This window comes from Miniopterus schreibersii, assembly GCF_964146895.1.
Source record: "Miniopterus schreibersii genome assembly, chromosome: 15".
Lineage (NCBI taxonomy): Eukaryota > Metazoa > Chordata > Mammalia > Chiroptera > Miniopteridae > Miniopterus > Miniopterus schreibersii.
This window is the reverse complement of record NC_138115.1, coordinates 39,587,051-39,607,779: the sequence shown is the minus strand read 5'-3', so window position 1 is coordinate 39,607,779 and position 20,729 is coordinate 39,587,051. Positions and strand designations below refer to the sequence as shown.

General features: G+C 39.9%; 1 protein-coding gene across 4 annotated transcripts in view; it reads left to right on the top strand.

Annotated features, from left to right (window-relative positions):
- NEK10 (NIMA related kinase 10) overlaps nucleotides 1–20,729 on the top strand; it is a 131,251-nt gene that overhangs the window by 88,041 nt on the left and 22,481 nt on the right. For 3 of the 4 annotated variants that reach the window (XM_081159256.1, XM_081159257.1, XM_081159258.1), the window contains 5 exons: nucleotides 2,296–2,509; nucleotides 10,152–10,335; nucleotides 10,425–10,511; nucleotides 11,972–12,026; nucleotides 16,525–16,562. In XM_081159256.1, the coding sequence (XP_081015382.1) occupies nucleotides 2,296–2,509; nucleotides 10,152–10,335; nucleotides 10,425–10,511; nucleotides 11,972–12,026; nucleotides 16,525–16,562 (578 nt within the window). Of the gene's footprint in view, nucleotides 1–2,295; nucleotides 2,510–10,151; nucleotides 10,336–10,424; nucleotides 10,512–11,971; nucleotides 12,027–16,524; nucleotides 16,563–16,660; nucleotides 16,802–20,729 lie in introns of all 4 variants that reach the window. The other variant, XM_081159255.1, reaches the window with a different exon arrangement.

Here is a 20,729-nt window from a genome sequence, read left to right as displayed (position 1 = left end):
GGATGAGTAAATGCCAGAACAGAGGCCGTTCTGGTTCCCATTTACCTTAATATATGACTACACAATTAGAAAATTAGCTTATGTTGCCTTTTTGATTAAAAAAAACTCAGCTGATGATTCAACTGCTAATATTATGTTGAATTAGTTTAAATATCTGCAAACTAATAATTTAGAATATCTGCACCGATGAAAGGCTTAGATGCTGGGAGTGTTTTTTGTTTTTTCAATACATTGCAGTCATAACCAACCCCAGGTCAACCAAACATTTTTTATGAGCTTTAACCCATTTTGCTAATTAAGTGAGAGTCGAAGAAGACTGATTTAGTTAGAAGGTAAAGTTCAGCACTTGGCTTCTTTTGTGGTTATGAACAAGTGTAAGAAACTCTAACACAAATGCGTGGCTGACACACAGTTGGCTTTCCCTGTTCACGACCACCGCATGAGGCCTCTGTGCTCACATCAGTACTGTGCTCGGCGTTCAAGCCTCTGCATCAAGGTCAACACTTTCATCTTCGAATTGGTCTTTTGGAAGTGAGAGGTGATGGGACAGGGAGCATGTGTGTTGAGGGCTTGAGTCTCAGCTCATGCTCCCTGCCTCCCTGGCACAGATTCCCAGCTACCTGATCCCAGTCCGCTGGACCTTTCCCTGGCCTCCAGCTCCACCTCCCTGTTTCTGTCCCATCATCGCTGCTGCCCCCTACCTCGTATGGCAGTTGGGCGTGTCAGCAGGGGAGGCCTGTGCTCCACCTTTACCCCCCTCCCCCACGGTAAGTAAGGAGGGGACAGGATGGAGCATGTGCCCTGCTGTGTTTTGGTTCCGGGCCAAGAAGAGGTGTCATCCCTGATCAGGCTGGCAGCACCACAGTGTGTCTGGGGGTGATTCGGTGGGGGCCTCTTGCCCACCTCCAGTGCATCCTATTGCATCCTGTGGGCATGGAGATTGCAAGTCGTTGGGGTCCCTCCTCTACCATCAGGATGCTGGGCTGTGGAAGGGGGAGACCTCCCTCCCTGCTGGGGCCCCGCATTTCCATTTTGTACTGGGAACCACACGAATTATGTAGCTGGCCCTGTCTTCACTGTCTCTCTCGCCTTACTGTTTATATAATAAAGTTCATAGATTGAACTTTGTTAAATGTGAATTCAGGAGATGTATAAGTGCCGGTCATAACCAGAGTATAAGCCCACTGCCTTAGAACTTAAAGGAAGTAGCATAAAGATAAAGCATGAAATGGCAACGTCTTAAAATCTGATTAAGACTTGTAGTTTACTCGTGGTTAACAACTCAGTAAGAAAGAATAAGCATATTAACAAGTTAGAGTCTTATTTTGATTTCTATTTTGAAGAATAATTCTGTGTAATAGTTTCTAAATCTTGCCTGGAGACATCAGTATAGGCACAAGTTGTATTAACTATGGGTCTCTAAATCGCACACAAGGCGTGAAAATTAGATCTTTCTCTCAAAGTCCGAAGAAGTTAAATTTTTCTGAAAGGCACACATGATTTTAGTGAAGTTAGTGAATTTGAATTTAAAAATAGAAAAATATTGTAGTGAGTGCCAGAAGTATTTAACGATGCTAGCCAGTGATCTTGATAATTGGTTCCCTGGGCATCCAGAAAGGCCTTCTATTTGTGTTTAGCTGTGACATGAACAATATTCCTGTTAGTAGGCTGATTGATATTTCCTGCCTCCAACATCACAGAAAATATTAGTAGGTAATGTGTCAAATTAGCTACTTTTTAAAGAATTTATTACAAACATCTTAAACCTCTTAAGTAACTGGGTTGCATGTTATTTTTATGGCCTCATGTTTTATAAGACCCTCACTGATCAGATTGTGCTAATATTTTCCAATAACTTGTGACCCCCCCAAACCTTTCTTCCTTTTTCGTGCATCAGGGGTGATCATCGGGGCCTCTTATCATCGGTATCCCTCTTTGTTTCACTGACCAGTGAGTTGGTGCTAATTTTAGAAAATAACCAATTCACACAGGAGAAGATGACCCCATCTGCCTATCCTGAGAGCAGAGGAGCAGCTCCTTGCTCAGCCTGTAACCCTTGCCTGCCGGTCCAGCTGCAAAGAGAACGGTGCTGCCTCCCTCTCCTTCCCAAACTTTTCAAATGCCTTTTGGAAAAGTCTTGGGTTCAAAACTATGCTCGATATCCATGTTACCCTAGGTTCTCTTGGGTGCGCACACTGTGGTGGACACACAGTGGAATTTAACCTTCACCTTGCAAGCCCCATGGCCTGGTCCGGACGTTGGCCAGAGTGTAGTAATGAGCTAATCTTCTCTTAGGTGCCTCACTCCTGACGCAGAAGCCCGCCCCGATATTGTGGAAGTCAGCTCCATGATATCGGACGTCATGATGAAGTATTTAGACAGCTTGTCTACATCCCAGCTGGCCCTGGAAAAGAAACTGGAACGGGAACGGAGGCGCACGCAGAGGTATTTTATGGAAGCCAACAGGAACGCCGTCACCTGTCACCGTGAGCTGGTTCCACTGGCTCACGTAAGTGTGAATCCTTCAGTCTCTCCATGATGCGCTCGGATAGGCGGTCTAAGGTTGTTCATGCTGCCTTAAGGAAAAGCTCCTTTATGTTTTTCCTTTTTATTGAATTTATTGGGTGACAATGGTTAACAATATTAGACAGGTTTCAGGTGCACAATTCCACAACACATCATCTGTCCACTGCATAGTGTGTTCACCACCCCAAGCCAAGTCTCCTTCCATCACCATTTGTCACCCCATCCCCTCCTCTACCCCCCACCCCAAACCCGCGATCCCCACACTGCTGTCCTTGTCCGTGAGTATTTTTTATTTATTTTTTCCTTTTTTTGCTCAACTCCTCAACTCCCATTTCCCCCTCCCCTCGATGGCTGTCAGTCTGTCAGAAGGTAAGCCCACTCTACTGTTAGCTGGGTTTGTCTTGATGTACTTAGAATCCAGAAGTTAAAGATTCAATATAGTTTTCTTGGGGGTGGGGGGGTCTTTCATCTTCACTGGTGTAGGTTCTGATCCCGGCTGTAATTTCACAGAACAATTCATGGTGATTCTCCAAGGCCCCGGTTTATGTTTAGGAGCATATACCTTGGAGTTACAGCTCTTGCAGAACACCGTTAAATCTTACACACAGGGAATTAGAGTGCATTTCCCTTATTACTTTGCTACCTGGCTTTGTGAAAACTAGGCAACAATGAGAAGCACACGGATGTCAGGTTGCATTCAGACTACAGTATTTCCAGTGAACTAAAATGCAAGAGATTTAGCCATTTCTATAGAGCGTAAGCATTTGGAGCCTTCTGTTAAGTTCTGTACTGCAAAGCTACTTAGCCAATTTCCAGTGGGATATAAACAGGTTGGTTTATATGAGATTCATGTAGCTGATAGGTGGAGTTAGTTTAAAATGTTAAGCAGAAACTCTTTTATCTTTAGCAAAACACCTTGAGAAACCATTTAATTTATTTAATTTTATCCCTCAGCTTTCTATAAAAAAATCTATTGCGGAAAATTTGATACATCTATAGAAGTAAAGAAAGTGCTTTGTGTACCCCTCCTCCCCCCCAGTTTTAACAGTTTGTTACTTGGGACCAGTCACGTATCATCTCTATGCTTAGCTGCTACCCTCTCCCAAATCCAAGATACCATAGCATTTGAACTGTAGAAACCTAGCTGCCAGGCCATGACTGGGTAAAATAAAGGGGAGAGATCTAGTCAAGGAGGGAGTTTAGAGGTTCTAGAGGTTCTTTACTCATCTGCAAATTAGTGGGGAGATATTACCAATTGCAGCGGGCACTAGGATTAAATAGATTAATGTGCTTGAATATACTGTGCAAATTGAAAAGGGGCATAAATTAGAAGTTAGCATCAATTATGGAAAATGAGCAGTGCTCATGTTGAAGGATAGTTTGTTGATGAAACTTGTTAATCTAATACTAACTGGTCCATTGGTACTAGATCCATGTACGTTACCCATGCAGTTAATAAATATTTATTGGGCACCTGTTCCTAGTTAGCCTCTGAGCCCTCATAGAGCCTTCAGTCTTCTGGGGACCATAGAGAAGTGCTTTACTTCAAAGCAAAGTTTATATTACAGTTTTAAAGAGCCATAAATACCTTCTTTTGCCCGATTTTGGGTATACTGGTGATTTTTCATTTCAAGATTAACCAAATGGTAGCTAAAAGGAAAAAAATGCAGCTTTATGAAAGAATGGAAAAAATCATGATTACTTTTCATTAAAGACAGCATGCAGTTAATTGGCATTATCCTCACTGGGTATCGATTATTATTTTTTGAAACTCACATCTACACCATTACTGGTGAAATGGTTTAGTGTAAAATTGTTTTGTTTTCCTCCAGCAGTATTGTGGTACTGCAATCGTGTCATTTCAAATACACTGGCGTGTTTTCCTAGAGCTGCTAATATCAATAATGCAATTACACAACCTAATGATAACTCATAGTCAAAGGGAATAGAAACTAGTGGGTTCAATATAACTTTAGGGATTCCCAGTGCCAATAAAAAAGTCCTCTGTGAATTACTGAAATTTTGCAAATTAGCAGGTAAGCGAACAATTGATAAGAGACATCAGAGGCTCCTATCTCATGGAGCGCATGCTATTTACTTTCACACATTAGTTTATTCTTAATTATGGAAATGTTCATTATGAGCTTGTAAAGACAAGTATTAATATATATTTCAAAAGAACAGAGAAGTCTTCACTAAAGAAGCTCATGCCTTTGTACTGTGATTTACTCACCCACTGTGAAATAACCAAGACTCGCCTTTGGAAAGTGTTAAGATTTCTAACTTTTATACTTTCACATCCATAAGCCTATTGGAGCAGCACAAAGAAAAATCACAAACACTTGCTGTCTGTAATTAATAAAGAAACAAGGAATTGTTGAATGTCTTCTGAATTCTAGGCATTGTGCTTGGTATTGTGAAGGTTTATAAAAAAAGATATAAACAGTGTCTCAGTTGTGAAATAACTTACAATATACTTGGGAAGCGAAGACACACATGCAGGAAGAAATTTCTAATGCTCTGGATGGGTTGGGTAAATGCCAAATGAGACATGTGGGTGACAGTTCTGGGAGGCCCTGAAAACTAGGTAAGGACATCACTCCCGGATGGAGGGGAATAGCAGAATTTCAGGCACTCAGATATTCCAGCTTAGCTCCCTTAGGACAAAGAATCACATTTTGGAAATGCTATTATTTTATGCTTTATTTAATAGGCAAGTAAAAGGAAACCAAGAGAAGTTAAGAGACCTTAGGTCATCAAGCTAGTTAGTGACAGATCTGGAAGTTTGGTCTCCTGATTTACAGTGCATATCTGTATTCACAATACACTATATTTTATACATGGTTTGAAAGCAGGCTGATTCTAGATGGCAGAGGTTGTAAATACCTAGTTAAGGCATTTGGGTTCAATCCTAGGTAGTGTGGACTAAAATGATGAATTTCTCCACAGTATACCTAACAACCGAATTATCAGGCTATTATATAAGCTAATTCTTCCTTATGGTTCAGATCCCCTTCTGTCCACAGATGTAATTTTTTTTTTTTTAGTGTTTATTTATTTTTAAATTTATCTTTATTGTTGAAAATATTACAGATGTCTCCTTTTTTCCCCATTGACCCCTTCTACCCTGCACCCAGTCCCCTCCCCAGGCCTTCTCCATACCACTGACTGTGTCCATGGGTTATGCATATATGTACATAAATTCTTTGGTTAATCTCTCCCCACCCTCCATCCCACCCCCATCTTCCCTCTGAAATTCATCAGTTTGTTCCATGCTTCTGTGTCACTGGATCTGTTTTTTCCATCAAATTATTATGTTCTTTAGATTCCTCATGAGTGAGAGCAGGTGATATTTGTCTTTCTCTTCCTGGCTTATTTCACTTAGCTTTTTTACCTTAAAGACCTTCCAAGTTACTGAATTTGTTCCACCCATATAATTTAGAATCATCTTTCCCTTAGCCATTTTTTATGTGCCCACCAAAATGATCTTTCAAAAACCTCGCATCTTGATAAATTATCTCATTTCACATAGTGAGTCCTAGAAATTTACTCTAAGTTTTTGGTGAATTAAAAAAGAAAGATTTCTATAATATCTGATATTGTCAAACTATTTAAATATGGCACACATAATTATCGTCTTAGATTCCATCTATTTGTGGGGGAAAAGGTAGCTAGTAGAGTGCTAATCAACAAAGATTATTTTTTAAACTCACAAATCTTTCATAATTTCATGTCTTTATTGTGGAATTCTTATTGTAGTTTTCTTTTTTTTTTTTTGTAGATAGGAAATTCATATTTTATTTCTCCAGTGACATATTTACAATTGAATATAAATTAAAGGCCTGCTTGCACACCAAAGCCAGGCCCTTTAGTTGGTTGTTTATATTACGTTGTATGAGTATATCAACGTGTTGATTCTCCTGTTGATGAACACTGATACTGTGTTTCTAGACTGGGGGTTTTATAAGTAAAACTGCTATGAATTGTCTTGGGTAGGTCTTTCTGTGGATATATTTTCATTTCTCCTAGACGAACACCTAGGAATATAATTTCCGTGTCATAAGATTTAACCTTAAAGGAAACTACCGAACAGTTGTCCAGCACTGTTCTGTTTGACCCTTTAAGTAGGAATGTGTGAGATCGTCTCACATTCCTGAAAACATTTGGTCTTGTCAATCTTTTAGATTTTAGCCTTTGTAGTGGGCATAAAAGGGTATGTCTTTGTGGTTTTAGTTTGCATTTTCCTTATAACCAAGAATGTTGAGCACTTCTAAATGTGCTTATTGGTCATTTGTCTATCTTTTTGTGTCTGTGAAGTGTGCGTTCAAATCTTTGCCCATTATTTGACTGAATTATTTGTTTGTTTTTGTTGATTTGCAGTTCTTTATATATTCTAGATATGACTCTCTTGAACATATGCATTACAGATACTGCTCCCAGTCTATGACTTTTTAATTTTATTAATGATATTTTCCTGATAAGCAGAAATTTTTGTTCAAGTTCAATTTATTATTTAGATTTTTTTTGTTCATCCTTTTTGTATTCTGTTAAAGATATTGTTTCCTATCCTAAGGTTGCAAAAATAAGCTATTTTTCCTTGTAAGTTCTTTATGGTTATAGTTTAATATATAGATCTGTGATCCATTTTTCTTATCAGTGGCAATGGCATTCTTGGGGTGCTGTGGGTATCTCCTATTTTGAGTTTTCTTTGTCAGCCATGAAAAACATAGAACTTGATTTGCCCCTGAAAAGAGATCCCCTCAGCCTGGTGAATTTCTGTGAAGCAATGGATAGCCCTAAAGTCATGTATTTAAGGTCACAGTTATTAACTAAACAAATAGAAGAAACTGGGTAAAGATATAGCTCAAATAGAATATAAAGTAGAACACAATAGATGTAGTGCATTCTCTATGGCTCTAAAGTTAAGCTTCGATAGGATAGAGCTGGTGTTATGCTTTATGTTTATTTCTTGCTTTTCTTTCTCTCATTATAAAACTAACATTCTGGGCAATTTAAAAAATTGCACTAGTTTTAATAAACTAGGCTCTCTTAAGTATTTTCCTACTGCCACAGTTAATTTGAACAATGTCAGTCTGTTACTGTTAGAATTGCCTTTCAGCTAAAAATGTATTATGATCTGCTCCACACGTAAAAATTACATTGTAATGAGAAAAACTGAGCTAAACATAATTGTGCCTATCTCAGCAATTATGACAGGAAGGGGCCTTTATAATAGTGATGATTACCATATCAATGCTAATTTTATTGTATAATTTCCATTGTCTTCTCCTTGCTGCTGTATCGATACACAGAATGTGTCCATTCATTCCTAGGAGATACAAATGGCAACAAAATCTGAACTCTTTCTCCTATCCCTAGAAAAATCATAATTAGAAAGTATAAAAAATGACCACAGCTACCAAATTCCGTCCCCAAGGCTGCACCTTTTTTACCCCTAACTCGCTTTAATAGGTTTATGTACTTGCTGGAGCCAACTTGGAAACATCTTAATGGCCTCATTGTTATGCTAAAAATACCCGACCATCTCTGCCTTTGGCCAGTGTCTGCTGGGTTACAGAGGCGTGTTGTCCTTGCTGGGCTGGTCATCTCTAAAAGAGGTGAGCTTCACAACTTTTCCTAAGTGCAAAGAGGAAAAAGGAAGGGAGAAGTTCACATCACTGGATAGTCCCTTCACCTCTCCGAGAAATTTCACAATGTAGGATCCTGGATGAAGGGACAAGATTAAAAACACAGCAGTTACCAAACCTCATCCTGTAAGGGAATTCACCTACTTTCTAGCCCTTTTCCCTTTGATCTGAACACAGCAGCTGCCTATTGAGCATTTGCTATGTGCAAGGTATCAAGGGAGTTAAAAGGGACTGAAATAGCCCACAGGTCTTGAAGGAGCCAGTTGCATAATAACTTGGGTACTCAAATATTCACAAGCAAACACTCTGGAAATCACACTTGGGAAAGTGTGTCTAAGAGTGGCATATAGTTTATGGCAACTACAAAAAACTATGTAGATTTTGTTGAAGCAAAAACTGCTGCAGGTTCTCACTTAGCAGACAAGGGTAGATTCAAGAAGCAGGAATGGAGAATTCTGAGTCCCAAAAGCAGGAAGACATTGACCTTTGGATAGATGTCTAGACAAAGAAAATTAAAAGGCTCCTCAACTAACTGCATGTTACTTTCCACAGAGCAAGAAATATTTCCAAGTATCTTGGTGAAACTTTGAGGAATGAAAAATGAAAAAATTCTCAGGAAAAAGACATAACAGAAATTCGTTGGACAGTCTGCAATGCACAAAATGTCTCATAGTGTTTTTTTTGTCTTGTTTAATAGACATAAATACATGAACACTTTCTGAGGTTTACTTCTAACTGCAGTCACTCATAAGGCCTTGGATTGTCTTCATCTGCAAATTCTACGACCCCAGAGTTTTTAGAAACTTGTTCCTTGAAGCTATGGGTGTTACTTTAATTTTAGGGGGAAAAATATCTAGAAAAAAACTATGAGCCTATCTGTACCAAGCATTGCTCATCATTGGGGTCGACTTGTGACTTGTGACTAAGCAATCTCTGACACACTTCCTGAGTAGATGTTTTCCCCTTTCAATGAGTGCAGCCTCCTGCTCTCCAACTACTATCCTTACCTTTCTTATGGCCTTTCTTCCTTTGTCTTTTCATCTTTCTGGTCTATACTTTAGGTTCAACATTGTTTAGCCCAACAGCCTAAGAAGTTTTGACATACTTACCACAAACTGCTGCACACAATAAATGTCTTAGAAACTGAGAATCAGCTGAGTAAAGAAATAAGGGGTACTTCTTTTGCTGAGTCATATGTAGTTCCTTTCCCTCTTGTCTTTTTCTTAGAAAATCAAAAACTTCCTGAATTTAATGAGAGTAATTTTTCTTTCCTTTTACTTTTAAGATATCAGACATAATCTTGCAGTTTCTAATAATACTGTTTAGGGAAATGTGCACAGACTCACATGGCCAGATGGTAACCTTGTGGCACTATGATAATAAAAATACAGCAGTTGGAGGAGCTGGAGGAGCCCCTGGCCAGCGTAGCTCCATGGAGAGTGTTGATGCCAGGCAGTGGCCCAGGGTCCTAAGTGGATTGAAAGTCCCTTTGCTGTAGCTCATCTTTTAGGAGACCTCATCTGTCTCTCTCTCTCTCTCCTTGGCCTGGCTGTGTCTGCTGCTAATTGCCCTTGAACTTTGAGGAAACTAAGCCTTACTTACTTACTCACTGTGGTATTGAGAAGATCTGATAGCAGAAATTTTCAAAATAACTTAAAGAAGAGAAATTTCAGTTTAATGGATACGTGTCAATCACTTAGTGCTGCGTTTTCTTTCACCAGGTTACACAGACCTTTGTGACTAAGCATCTTGCCACATCCATTCTTTTTGTCCAGCAGTAGCTTGCAGACCTACTTCTTTTTCGTAGTTATGGACTGAATGGATCCTATGGCACATGTACAGTTGGAATTTTCCTTGCTACTGCAGCACACACATTTATAATGCCATTTTAAGCGTTTTAATATATGTTCTAACAAGCTTTGTGTCCTGCGGAAGGAAGACCAGAAGTGGCTGTTAGACACTGACTTTCTCCTTCAGGAAACCTTCGAGAAGGCGAGCCTGAGTAGCAGCAGCAGCGGCGCCGCGAGCCTGAGAAGCGAGCTTTCCGAGGGCGCCGACCTGCCCCCCGAGGGGTTCCAGGCCCCCTGCGGCAAGGAAGAAGACAGGGCCTGTGACGAAATCCTGTCGGAGGAGAATTTCAACCTGGAAAACATTGAGAAAGGTACTTCTAGTGAAGGGCTGGCAGCCTGAATACACACTGGCCTCTGTCCGAGGCTCATGTGCTTATTATGTTTTTTCATTAACGTGTAGATATATACTCAGAGCTGGACGACGAACTGGACATTTCGGACAACTCCAGCAGCTCCAGTTCGAGCCCTTTGAAGGAGTCTACATTCAGTAAGCTTTCTTTACCAGTTCGCGGATTCCGGCAGGTGGCAGCCTGGGGGGCAGGTCATTGTCCGCGCATGCATGACCCAGCAGTGCGAGTTAGCACAGGCGCGTCTCACTCTGCCCGAGCCCCCAAACCAACCAGCGCTGTGGTTTCTCATTGCGTCAGCTGTCAAATGAATGGTTTCACGATTTCTACCAGCAAGTGCAGGCTCTAACTGGGGAGTGGAGACAACTAATTTGGAAAGACTAAATAACCACAGGAGTGATGGAAGTGACCTTCATGAGTCTATTGATTAGGGGTTAGAAACTTGGAAAAGGAATTAGTGTTGGTGTAGGTGAAGTTTTGTACAATTTTATTTACATTAATGTAAAGGGATGTATTATTCTTAAAACACCAAAGTAACATAAATATTTTAATTGTTTAGAGCTATGAAAAAATATGACATATAAATTCAGTCCATATGTTAGTCTTGACTCTTAATTTGAAACAGTAAAGAAAATAGTCACACTGGGATATGGGAAAGAAAAAAATAGATATATTAAGACAAAACTTAAAGATTATAAGGAGAGGGTTCAATTCACTCAACAAATCTGAAACTGAAAGAACAGATGTTATAATAGAAAATAATAGCTCTTTTAAAAGAATAAGTTCATAGAATATTAAAAAGGGTAGATAGAAATACTCTATAAAATAAATTGAGTGTAAATAATTTTCCTCACCAGTGACTATCTGACTTCTCACCAATGACTGTCTCAAAAAAGAAGGTTTAAAATTGCCTCTCCCTAAGGACAAAACTGGAACCTTACAGACTTAGCCTCCTTCTTTGTCCCTTTTCAAACTTAATTGGAAAATCGGTGACTAGATGGTCCAGATTTTCTGGGAGAGCCCAATTTCCAACACTCTGCTCTGCCTTCCCTGTAAATTCCAGCCTACTAGGTACAATGTCTTGATTTGTAATTGGTAAAACATGAATATTGCACAGCAAAAATATCTATGCATATAAACATGTGTAGCAAATTCTAGAAGCAGTTAATTACTGTTTTAAGATGAATTCAGTGTTGTATGTCTGTCCCCAGTAACAAGGGATGGAGGGTCAGTGGGGAAGCAAAAGTTGGACCCTTAGGTTTGCAGGTGGTAACTTGCAGCTAGCTGTCTTGGCAAGGGTTTTAGGATGATTATGACATAGATGTGCTATTGTTCTTTGTTAGCTATTAATAACTCAGTTTCTTTGCTTAGTACCTTTTCTTTGTAAAAAAAAAAAAAAAAAAGGCCCTTAGACAAACCTGTCAAGAAAATATTAATTTGCAACATTATATTTTGGCTGATGCTTTCGTAAATGAAGTCGTAGTACTTACAATTGCTCAGATAATAGAATGCAGCACTCTGAAGCACGCAAGCAAGCAAACAAATAAATAACAGATTTGCAGTGCGAAAATATAGAACTATTTTTATTTTCTTGTTCCAGGCATTTTAAAGAGAAGTTTTAGTGCTTCAGGAGGAGAAAGACAATCCCAAGTGAGGTATGTACACACTGAGCTCCTAGAAATATCTTTAGGCTCTGTGGAGCTGAATTATTGGTGATTAAAGTGAAACTTGATTGCTGTAGGTTACGCTGGTCATGTGGAAATGGAGGCAATTGGAGCCCACCCTCCCAGAACCGATGTAGTTACCAAGCTGCACACTGGGAAGACTACTCAGCTTGGACCTGGGCTTTAGTCTAGATTTGTGATCTTCAGCCAATCAGTTACTTTCTCTGAGTTCAAGGGTGGACCAGGGAGGTAGGACAGTTGTGTTTCATGAGATCGTCTGGAGCCCTGGCTCCTTATATTTTGTTTCTTTGCATCCCCAGGGTATAGGTTTTACCCTCAGGGTAAATGTGGACCACATCGCACCCAGGGAGGTGGAAAGGGGAAGTGGAGACACGCCCCTTCCATTTAGGGATGTGACCCAGGTGTGGTGCTCCACCCTTCTGCTCGCACCATGGGCCAGAGCTTTGTCACATGACCACATCTAGTGCAAGGGAGAATGAATATGTTTGGGGAGTTCTGATCTAAAAGGAAGAGGAAATTGCTGTTTTGGGATAGCTAGAAGTTTCTGCAGTAGTTGTCTCCTGAGCTAAGGGCTAAACAAAGCTGTTCATTGTGGCCTGCGAGTCCCTGGCGGCCTCCCTGAGAGCAGTTCCACGGCCTTGGTGAAGTGGGTGTGAGCAGAAGCTGGATTGTGGGGGTTTTAAAAGTGACAGAGGCAGGGATGCAGGGCAATTAAAGAAAGTGAGGGGGAGCTGGGTCAGTTAGTTGGTGGGGAATGTTGAAGGGACTGAGCAGAAGCAGCCCCTGGAGAGGAGAGATTGAGGATGGAAGAGAATTGATGGTGAAGAATCCCCGCGTAGCTTGGAGCCAGAGAAAGCTTACGCATAGACGCAACTCTGACCACTGCAGACACCGAGAGCTAGCGTTCAGCCAGCTGCCTGCTGAAGAACCCAGGGGCCTCCCTAATAGCCTGAGTAGATTTTCTTGGGCAAATGGGCCAGGAAAATGGATAAAACATGAGCAAATGAAATGAGGAAGGGCAGCTCCTACCTCCTCAGAGAAGTATTAAAGCCTCACGGCTGGTGAAAGGAAACATGATATTAGAACTGGAAGGTACCCTGTTGATCTGAGCCACCATCAGATAATGAAACTCTTTTTTAGGAATATAATTAATGGCAAGACCTGGAGAGAGCCTGTCCCCAAACTCGTAGAAGTCCATGTTTCTTCTCAGGAACAGAAGTCACTTGCAGCTGGCAGATAATTCCTTTGGGTTCCTTTTCTTGCCAAATTCTTCCCCAGATCTTAGCAGTCCATCCCCAAATCACCAAAAGTCCCAGAAGCCAAAGTCAAAGCTCAGATATGGGATCAGGGGCGAGAGCCCTGTTCCTCGGCTTCTGGAAAGGCAGCCATTCATGGAGCAGAGGCGAATCTCCAAATCCTTGTCCCCAAATCTCCAGGCACCACATCTCCCTGAGCAGGATGTCATTTAGCAGCCATTCCCAGAACTCTCCTGGGCCCCCGGAGAACCTGGAGGTGCCAGTGTAGCATGTTTAATATTACAGACGTAGACTATGGGAACTTCCAGTTGACACACACTTCCTAATAAACAGGGCATTCCCGCTATTGCATTCGGTGAGCATCGTTTGCCTTTAGCCATTGGTTTACTAGAATAGAGATTGGATTTTATTTCTTTTCTTTGCATGTTATTGGAGAGTCATAAATAGGAGTGCCACTGGGATTCTCCTACAGATGGTTATCAATCTGAGTGGTCACCACGCAGCTGCTTTAACTGCAGCCCCTCAAACCCTGTTGAGGCCTAACTAGTGAGCTCTCCTGCAGATGGAGAGCCATGAGAGAACGCAGTTTGACTACACTGAAGTTCCATCTAGTGAGCAACAAAGGGCAGATGAAAATTAACATAATGAGGGATTTTTATGCATATATTGCTTTTAATGAATGCACATAGATCATGTGATTGAATAACTTCAAGTTTATTTGAATAACCCCTTGGACGAGAATGAGAGAAGTTATTTTAACAGCTTCAATGAGGTATAATTTACAAAATAAATGGCACATATTTAAAGTGTGCGATTTTCTAAGTTTGGAGTATGTACATCCCCTTAAATCTCACAGGGAAGACAGTGAACATATCACCTAAAGGTGTCCTCATGTCCCTTTGTGCCCCTCACTCCTGACCCTCCCTCTCCACCCAGGCAATCACTGATCTGCTTCCTGGACTAAAGCTTAGTTGCATTTTAGAGTTTTACATGCATGGAATTATATAGTACATACTCTTTCTTGTCTGGCTTCTTTCAGGCAGCATAATTATTCGAGATTTGTCTGTGTTTCGTGCATCAATAGTTAATTCCTTTTTATTGTTAAGTACAGTTCCATTGGATATACTGTTTGTTTAGCCAGTCATCTGTTAATGGGCATTTGTGTTACACTATTTTGCTATTACAAATAAAGCCAAGATGAACATTTCTGTCTTTATATGGACATGTATTTTTCTGTTATCTTGGCATGACTGGAGCATATGGTAGGTTTATACTTAACTTTTTAAAGAAACTGCCAAACTGTGTTTTCCAGAGGGGTTGTATAACCTTTATGTTCCCAGTTTGAGAGATCTGAACTTTGTGTGTATATTGAGAGGGGTTGAAGTGGATGATAGTGTTTGTGTAAATCACCTTTTGATGTGTGCATCTCTGAAGTCATAAGGAATAAGAGGGAAAATGGAATTCATTCTTCATGGTCAAGCTCTCAGGAAATATCTACTTTTTAATACTCATATGAATAGATATCCTTATTGTTAATGTTTGTTCGATGTTTTGTGCACATTGACAGAGTTAGCCAGAAGCTAGGTTAATGTCTGTGTCAGGAAAAAGCAGTTAAAAATTCAATTATTAGGACTTTATTTGAAATTTCCAACTGTAATCAAGTCAATGATTTAAGTGATTTAAAATCTTCTGCCTTTATTACTACTTGCTAGGAAAGAATTGAGAATGAGCTTGACTTTTATCAGTTTCTAGCTGGGTTTTATAGTCTCACTCAGTATCTATATTGATAGTTCTAATCCAATAAGCCATAACATTTTATTTCAATTTACAAATAAATTATTCTATATAGTGGGATTTGATAACACACACAGGGGCTTCAGCTTCTTTCATTATTATGTATATCTCAGTCCTACTAAGCTTCGGTCACTGAATTAAGGCCTTAAGAGCATCAATTAATATTTATTACTCTGGGTTGGTACATAACAGACTGTGCCTAGTCTTCTATTGCATTGCCCAGAGCACAGTGTACTGCACAGAGGTGCCAGTCCACAAATACCTGTTAATTAATAGTTGGATGATTTTTATTTTAGCAGAAATTCTATATTTCTCACTATAACGGGACTGAAATCTCACCTACTGGCTTGAGTCTACAGCCTTTGCTATAGTCACAACCTAAGGCCTCACTTCCCCTTTTCTTTAAGATTCTGTTGCTCAGGCAACAAGATTTCTCCATGCTTGCTTGCATCCCGTTGCTAAGGCAACAGGGTACAGCTGGCAGGCTGGTTTAAGACATCGGGTGTTTGCAGAATCAGAGATGCCTGTGGTTCACAACTTTGATAACTCAATGTATGCATAATTGTATTCATGGGTGTGCCCTTGTCTCTAGTCTTTGTATAGAAAGATGATTGTGGACGTTTGTAACCACCCAGTATCCTACATGTGGCCAGGAAGGCCCTTTTATACTCTCAGGAACTATGGATCTTGCCTGCTTTTAGAAGAAGTCTCGCTCATTTTCACTTACACCTATTCTCAACCCCTCCCGCCTTTTTCATAATTCATATCTAGATTTAGTTAAATTGAGTAAACACTGCTTGATCACTACTTGCCAGAATCCTGGCCTATCTGCCAATGTCACAATCAAGCAATCTTGATTTATTGCCAGTAAGACCAAATTATTTCTTCTCTATGACAGTGATGAACTTTTCTGGCTTATCCCTCACTTGTTTCTAGCAGGTGGTATTGGAGTAGGAGTGGGAGCCGTGGGAGAACTATACCACTTCCCTGTAAATGCAAAATCATCTTATTTCATAGGAAGAATTATAGTTTCTTTTTTAAGACAGCAGGAACAAAGAAAAATAATATATCTAAAATTTTAAATAATATTTCTTTTTAATACAAAACTGGTACGTTGATTTTAGTATAACAAGAAAATCATTCAAGGCACTAAGAGATTTAGGCTCTTAATCCTTCTTAGAGCTTATAAGCAACTCTGATGGGACAAGTTTCTTCCATTGGTCAGTGGATTGTCGGTTCTGCTCTGGGTTCAGGTCTGTTTAGTTCCTTTTTTATTGAACTCTTGAGAGTGTCTTAAGGGGGAAAAACACTTTATTTATTTTTATAATCTAAACCGTAGCAAGGTGTAGACTTTCAATAAATATCAGTCAAGTCGAAGTTGAACAAGCCCTTCTAATGGCCCCCAATTCTGTTTTCAGGGACTTCACAAGTGGAATGGGGTCAAGACCAAGACCAGGTAATTTAATGTGGGCAGAATGAAATCATGCATGCCTCCCTGAAACTCAGTGCAATTTATGTTACAGTTTCATATCTTTCCCCCTTTTATTTCTTCAGCTTTGCTGCCTCTTGACCTGCTTCTGAAAGTGCCACCCCTCATGGTCAGGGCCCACATTAAGGAGGCAGAGGCCGAGTTAGCGACGGGGTGGCAGTCCCACAGCCTCCCCGCTGTGATTCTCCGCAGTCTCAAAGATCATGGTAGTGCTCGTTAGATCCAGTTGATTCAGGCACACGATGGGTGAACACAGAACTGTAGTTGGGCCTGAAACGTCTGAAAGATGCTTGGGAGGTCATCTTAATCCCAGCGGCAGGGGAATTTTGTTTTGTCTTCCATTATCTGGCATTTAAGAGTATGAAAATGCTTTCTGTGTTCACTTGTCTGACGTAAATATAGGCTGTTTTTCTAAAATTTGCATTTCTGCTTTGGTGGGAATGTTAACCAGTTGAACTATTGGTGCTTAAAGTGCACACCTACTAGCAAAAAATAGTAGCTATGTTTTACTTGCATGTTTCTGTAAGCTCTAGACCTATATGATACTAGAGACTAAAGCTTATTTTTTCTATCTCCTTTACTCTGACACAGATAGTTCTTTTTAATTTTTTCTATTTGTATTTGACTAAAACAATATTATGTCACATTGTTTCTTTAATAATTTAATAATTATGGATTCTTAAAACATAAAAGTTTATAATACTGTTTTGGGGAAAAAGGAGTGTGTTAATAGTTTCTGATTTCTGTGAAAGAGGGCCAGAGTACACGCAGTGGTAAAGTTGTTAGCCAAACCTGGACAGTGCAAGAAAAAGTTTAGTGATTGTGCTTTTAATATATAGGAGTGTATGGCTCAAGTATAAAGTTCTGTTTTACTACTTTGGTTAATTTGGAATTAGTGCTTAATGCTATTTTCACTTTAACTTTCTTAATTCACTTTTTTTGGTAGCGTTAGCACATGTAGTGAACAAAGGTGATGTGAATTGACTTACTGTAATATTAGTCCATCTCTTCATATTTATTAAAGTTGCTTTGAAAGAGCTATTGGGAGTTTGGGGCCATTTACACTGTCAACATAGATGCAAACAAAGGGATGATTTTGTTACTAAGATGTCCAAAGCTGTCATGTTGCCCCTGCTCTACTCCTCCTATTTTGGCATAAGGTAAGTTCATAGCATAATCATGTAGCTAAAACAATCATTGTTGACTAATTTTATAGCAGCAAGAGCAGAGCAAACACACGCACATGTAAGATTCACAGTTCTGTTGTGATCCATAATAGGGATTCCTTTTCCTAGAGGGCGTGTTGAATAGGCCCAGTTTACAGTTTGACTTGATGTCGGTAAGATTGACCAGATCTTTGGACCTTTAAACAAACTAGTCACATTATAGCACAGTTTACATGTATTATATTTCTTAGACCTACAGTTTGTTATACTGTCCAATTTTTAAACATTCACTGATTCATATATATTTTTAAATTTAAAACAATATGGTATCGCATTTGTAAGTGTTGTCAGTGAATGCTAAAGTTTAACCATAAAGAGATAATGTTATAGAACACATTAGTGTACTTGACAATTTGGGTTACTATCTATGGTAGTAGGTAGTACGTTCTTATTTTCGAGTAAAAAAAGTCTTTATTTCTATTTCCATCGTAAAACAACTGGTACCAGCCCAATCCACTTAGATCACCTCATCTGCAAATCACACTCCTTTCCAGTTGTCCTCTGTATCTCTAGACTAAGAGAATAAAAAAATGTAAAATATGTTTTTATTGATTTCAGAGAGAGGAAAGGAGAAGGAGAGAGAGAGAGAGAAACGTCAATGATGAGAGTCACTGGTCAGCTGCCACCTCTGTGCCCCTGACTGGGGATCAAGCCCACAACCCAGGCATGTGCCCTGACCGAGAATCGAACCAGTGACCTCTTGGTTCCTAGGTTGACGCTCACCCGCTGAGCCACACCCAGGCTGAGAAATGGTGACAACATCCTTGCTCCATACTGAAACTTAACCTTGATATAATCAGTAGAAAGAAAAGAAAATTGGAAAAGAAATACCTTTCATACCTGATTTATTCCTGTGTAAAACTGTGCTGTATGTAAGTGCCCAATGTTTCAGAAAACTCAGTTTTTAAAATAATTGGTTCTGTTACCTGTAGAGTCAAATGAATTAATCAAACAGCTGGATGTTTTGAATGAGAACACAAAGTCTAGAGTCTGTTGTATATAAAAAGAAACAATCCTTTCCTGCTGAGGTAGAGAAAATGTCCTATATTTGTGAAAATTAAATCATACCAAAACATAGGATGAAAAATGTATTCTTTGTCAACACATAGAGTACATTTTAATGTTATGGATGCTATCAGAGTGGGTCAAATGTACATTTTGGGGAACATCATCAAACTCAAATTTAAAGTGCAAATGTAATGCCAGCTGAGAGTATGGCCTAATTTGACTGCACTGACCCTGACATTTTTCCTCCCTTCCTTAGTTTTCATTTTCAGCAGCGTTAGCAGGCACTGAACTGATGTATAGAAATGATTATGCTCTGTGTTCTGACTAGAAATTGTCACTTTATTATATCTGGGCTCTTAGTTTTGTTGTCTTACTAGAGATGACAGGGAATCTGTTTTTATACTTGTCTTTTGTTCATAAAGGTCCAATCCAAAGACAGTAGTCAGTGTCCCTTCCAAATGTTCCAGGAGCACAGCTAATATTCTGTAACCTTCAGTAGCTTACTTTCAAATTAATTATTCACAGAAAGTACTTAATCCTAAATTTCACAATTGCCAAAGTGATTTGGAGTGCATGCCTTTTCTCATTTTACTGCATAGCAATCCTTTTAGCATATATAAATGTGCTAACCAGATTTTAATCAAAACCTATAATGCTAGCTTATACCATGCAATTTGGCGTATAATTATATACTTGATTGCTTGTTGGGATTTGGTTATATTAGCTCTATCTTCCGACCAGATCAGATTGTAAGTGTCTTTAGTAAAGTTTGCATATCTCCTGAGTATTTCCTCTGAGATCAGGCCCTTGGAAATTACTTAGTGAGTGACTGGTGCAGACCTACCTTGTGTCTCCTTGCTATTGAGAACCACTGCCTGAGTAACCTTATGATTACTTAAAGGAAAAACAATGATATTTTAATGTCAGACTTCAGACTGGGGAAGGGGTGGGCGGCAGCACATTTCCTTTGCCAATGGTAATATGCTCCCTAATTCTTCCTGCCGAGGGAGGCGCTGAGTGAGGGTGGACCAGGTCCCAGGAGGATGCTGCTGGAGATGTCGATTTTTTTTTCCTTCATATTCTTTGTAGGATAATGTCTTTCCAAAGAGGTACTCAGACTTGCAAAAGTTATTCATGGTCCCAATAGGAGGCCAAGTGCCAACCGCAGATCAGCTGTTCAGTGGCAGCTCACACTCTGCCCCAAGGGTTTCTGCCCGGACAGGGGTGGGGGGGTGGGAGGTGTGTGTGGGGAGGTGGGTGGGTGTGTGTGGGGGGAGGTGGGGGGAGTTACATCGCCCTCTGGTGGGAGTAAAGGGAAGTCGGTGTGGCTTGGGTGATGAGGGTAGCGCTCCATTCAAAATAGTTGAATAGAAAAGCAAGGCTCTCACATTCCAAATTGCCATTATTAATTATTTCAATAACATTTAAAAATAGTTTTGGAGTATATTCAACTACCCTTTGAGCTGTAATCGTACAGTAATTTGAGTATCGAGGATGGAGACAGGTCAGTCAACACTAATGAGAAGCGACGAGAGGCCTCTTTCTTCCAGCTGGGCCGCCCGCCTGGCCTCCAGGACAGCTGAGCCCTCGCTGAGCTTACCTGGCGTTCCTCACTGTGGACTCCATAGGTTACTCGGGGTGTTTTAGATAGCGAGTTAGTTAAAAATTGTTACTTATGTTACTCTTTTTAAAAACCATCCTGGAGTGCAAAAGCACAACTCTAAAGTTATTCTTCAGCACATGTTCTGGCTTTATTTAACCCATTAACAATGGAACCAGATGGAAGATAAAAGAGTTGGTTCCAAGAGCATTTTGAGAACAGGGATTTACAGAGTTAGTCAAGAAAGAAAAGCTGAAATAATGTCGCTAAATTAAGCATAAGACTGGTGCAATTTCTACA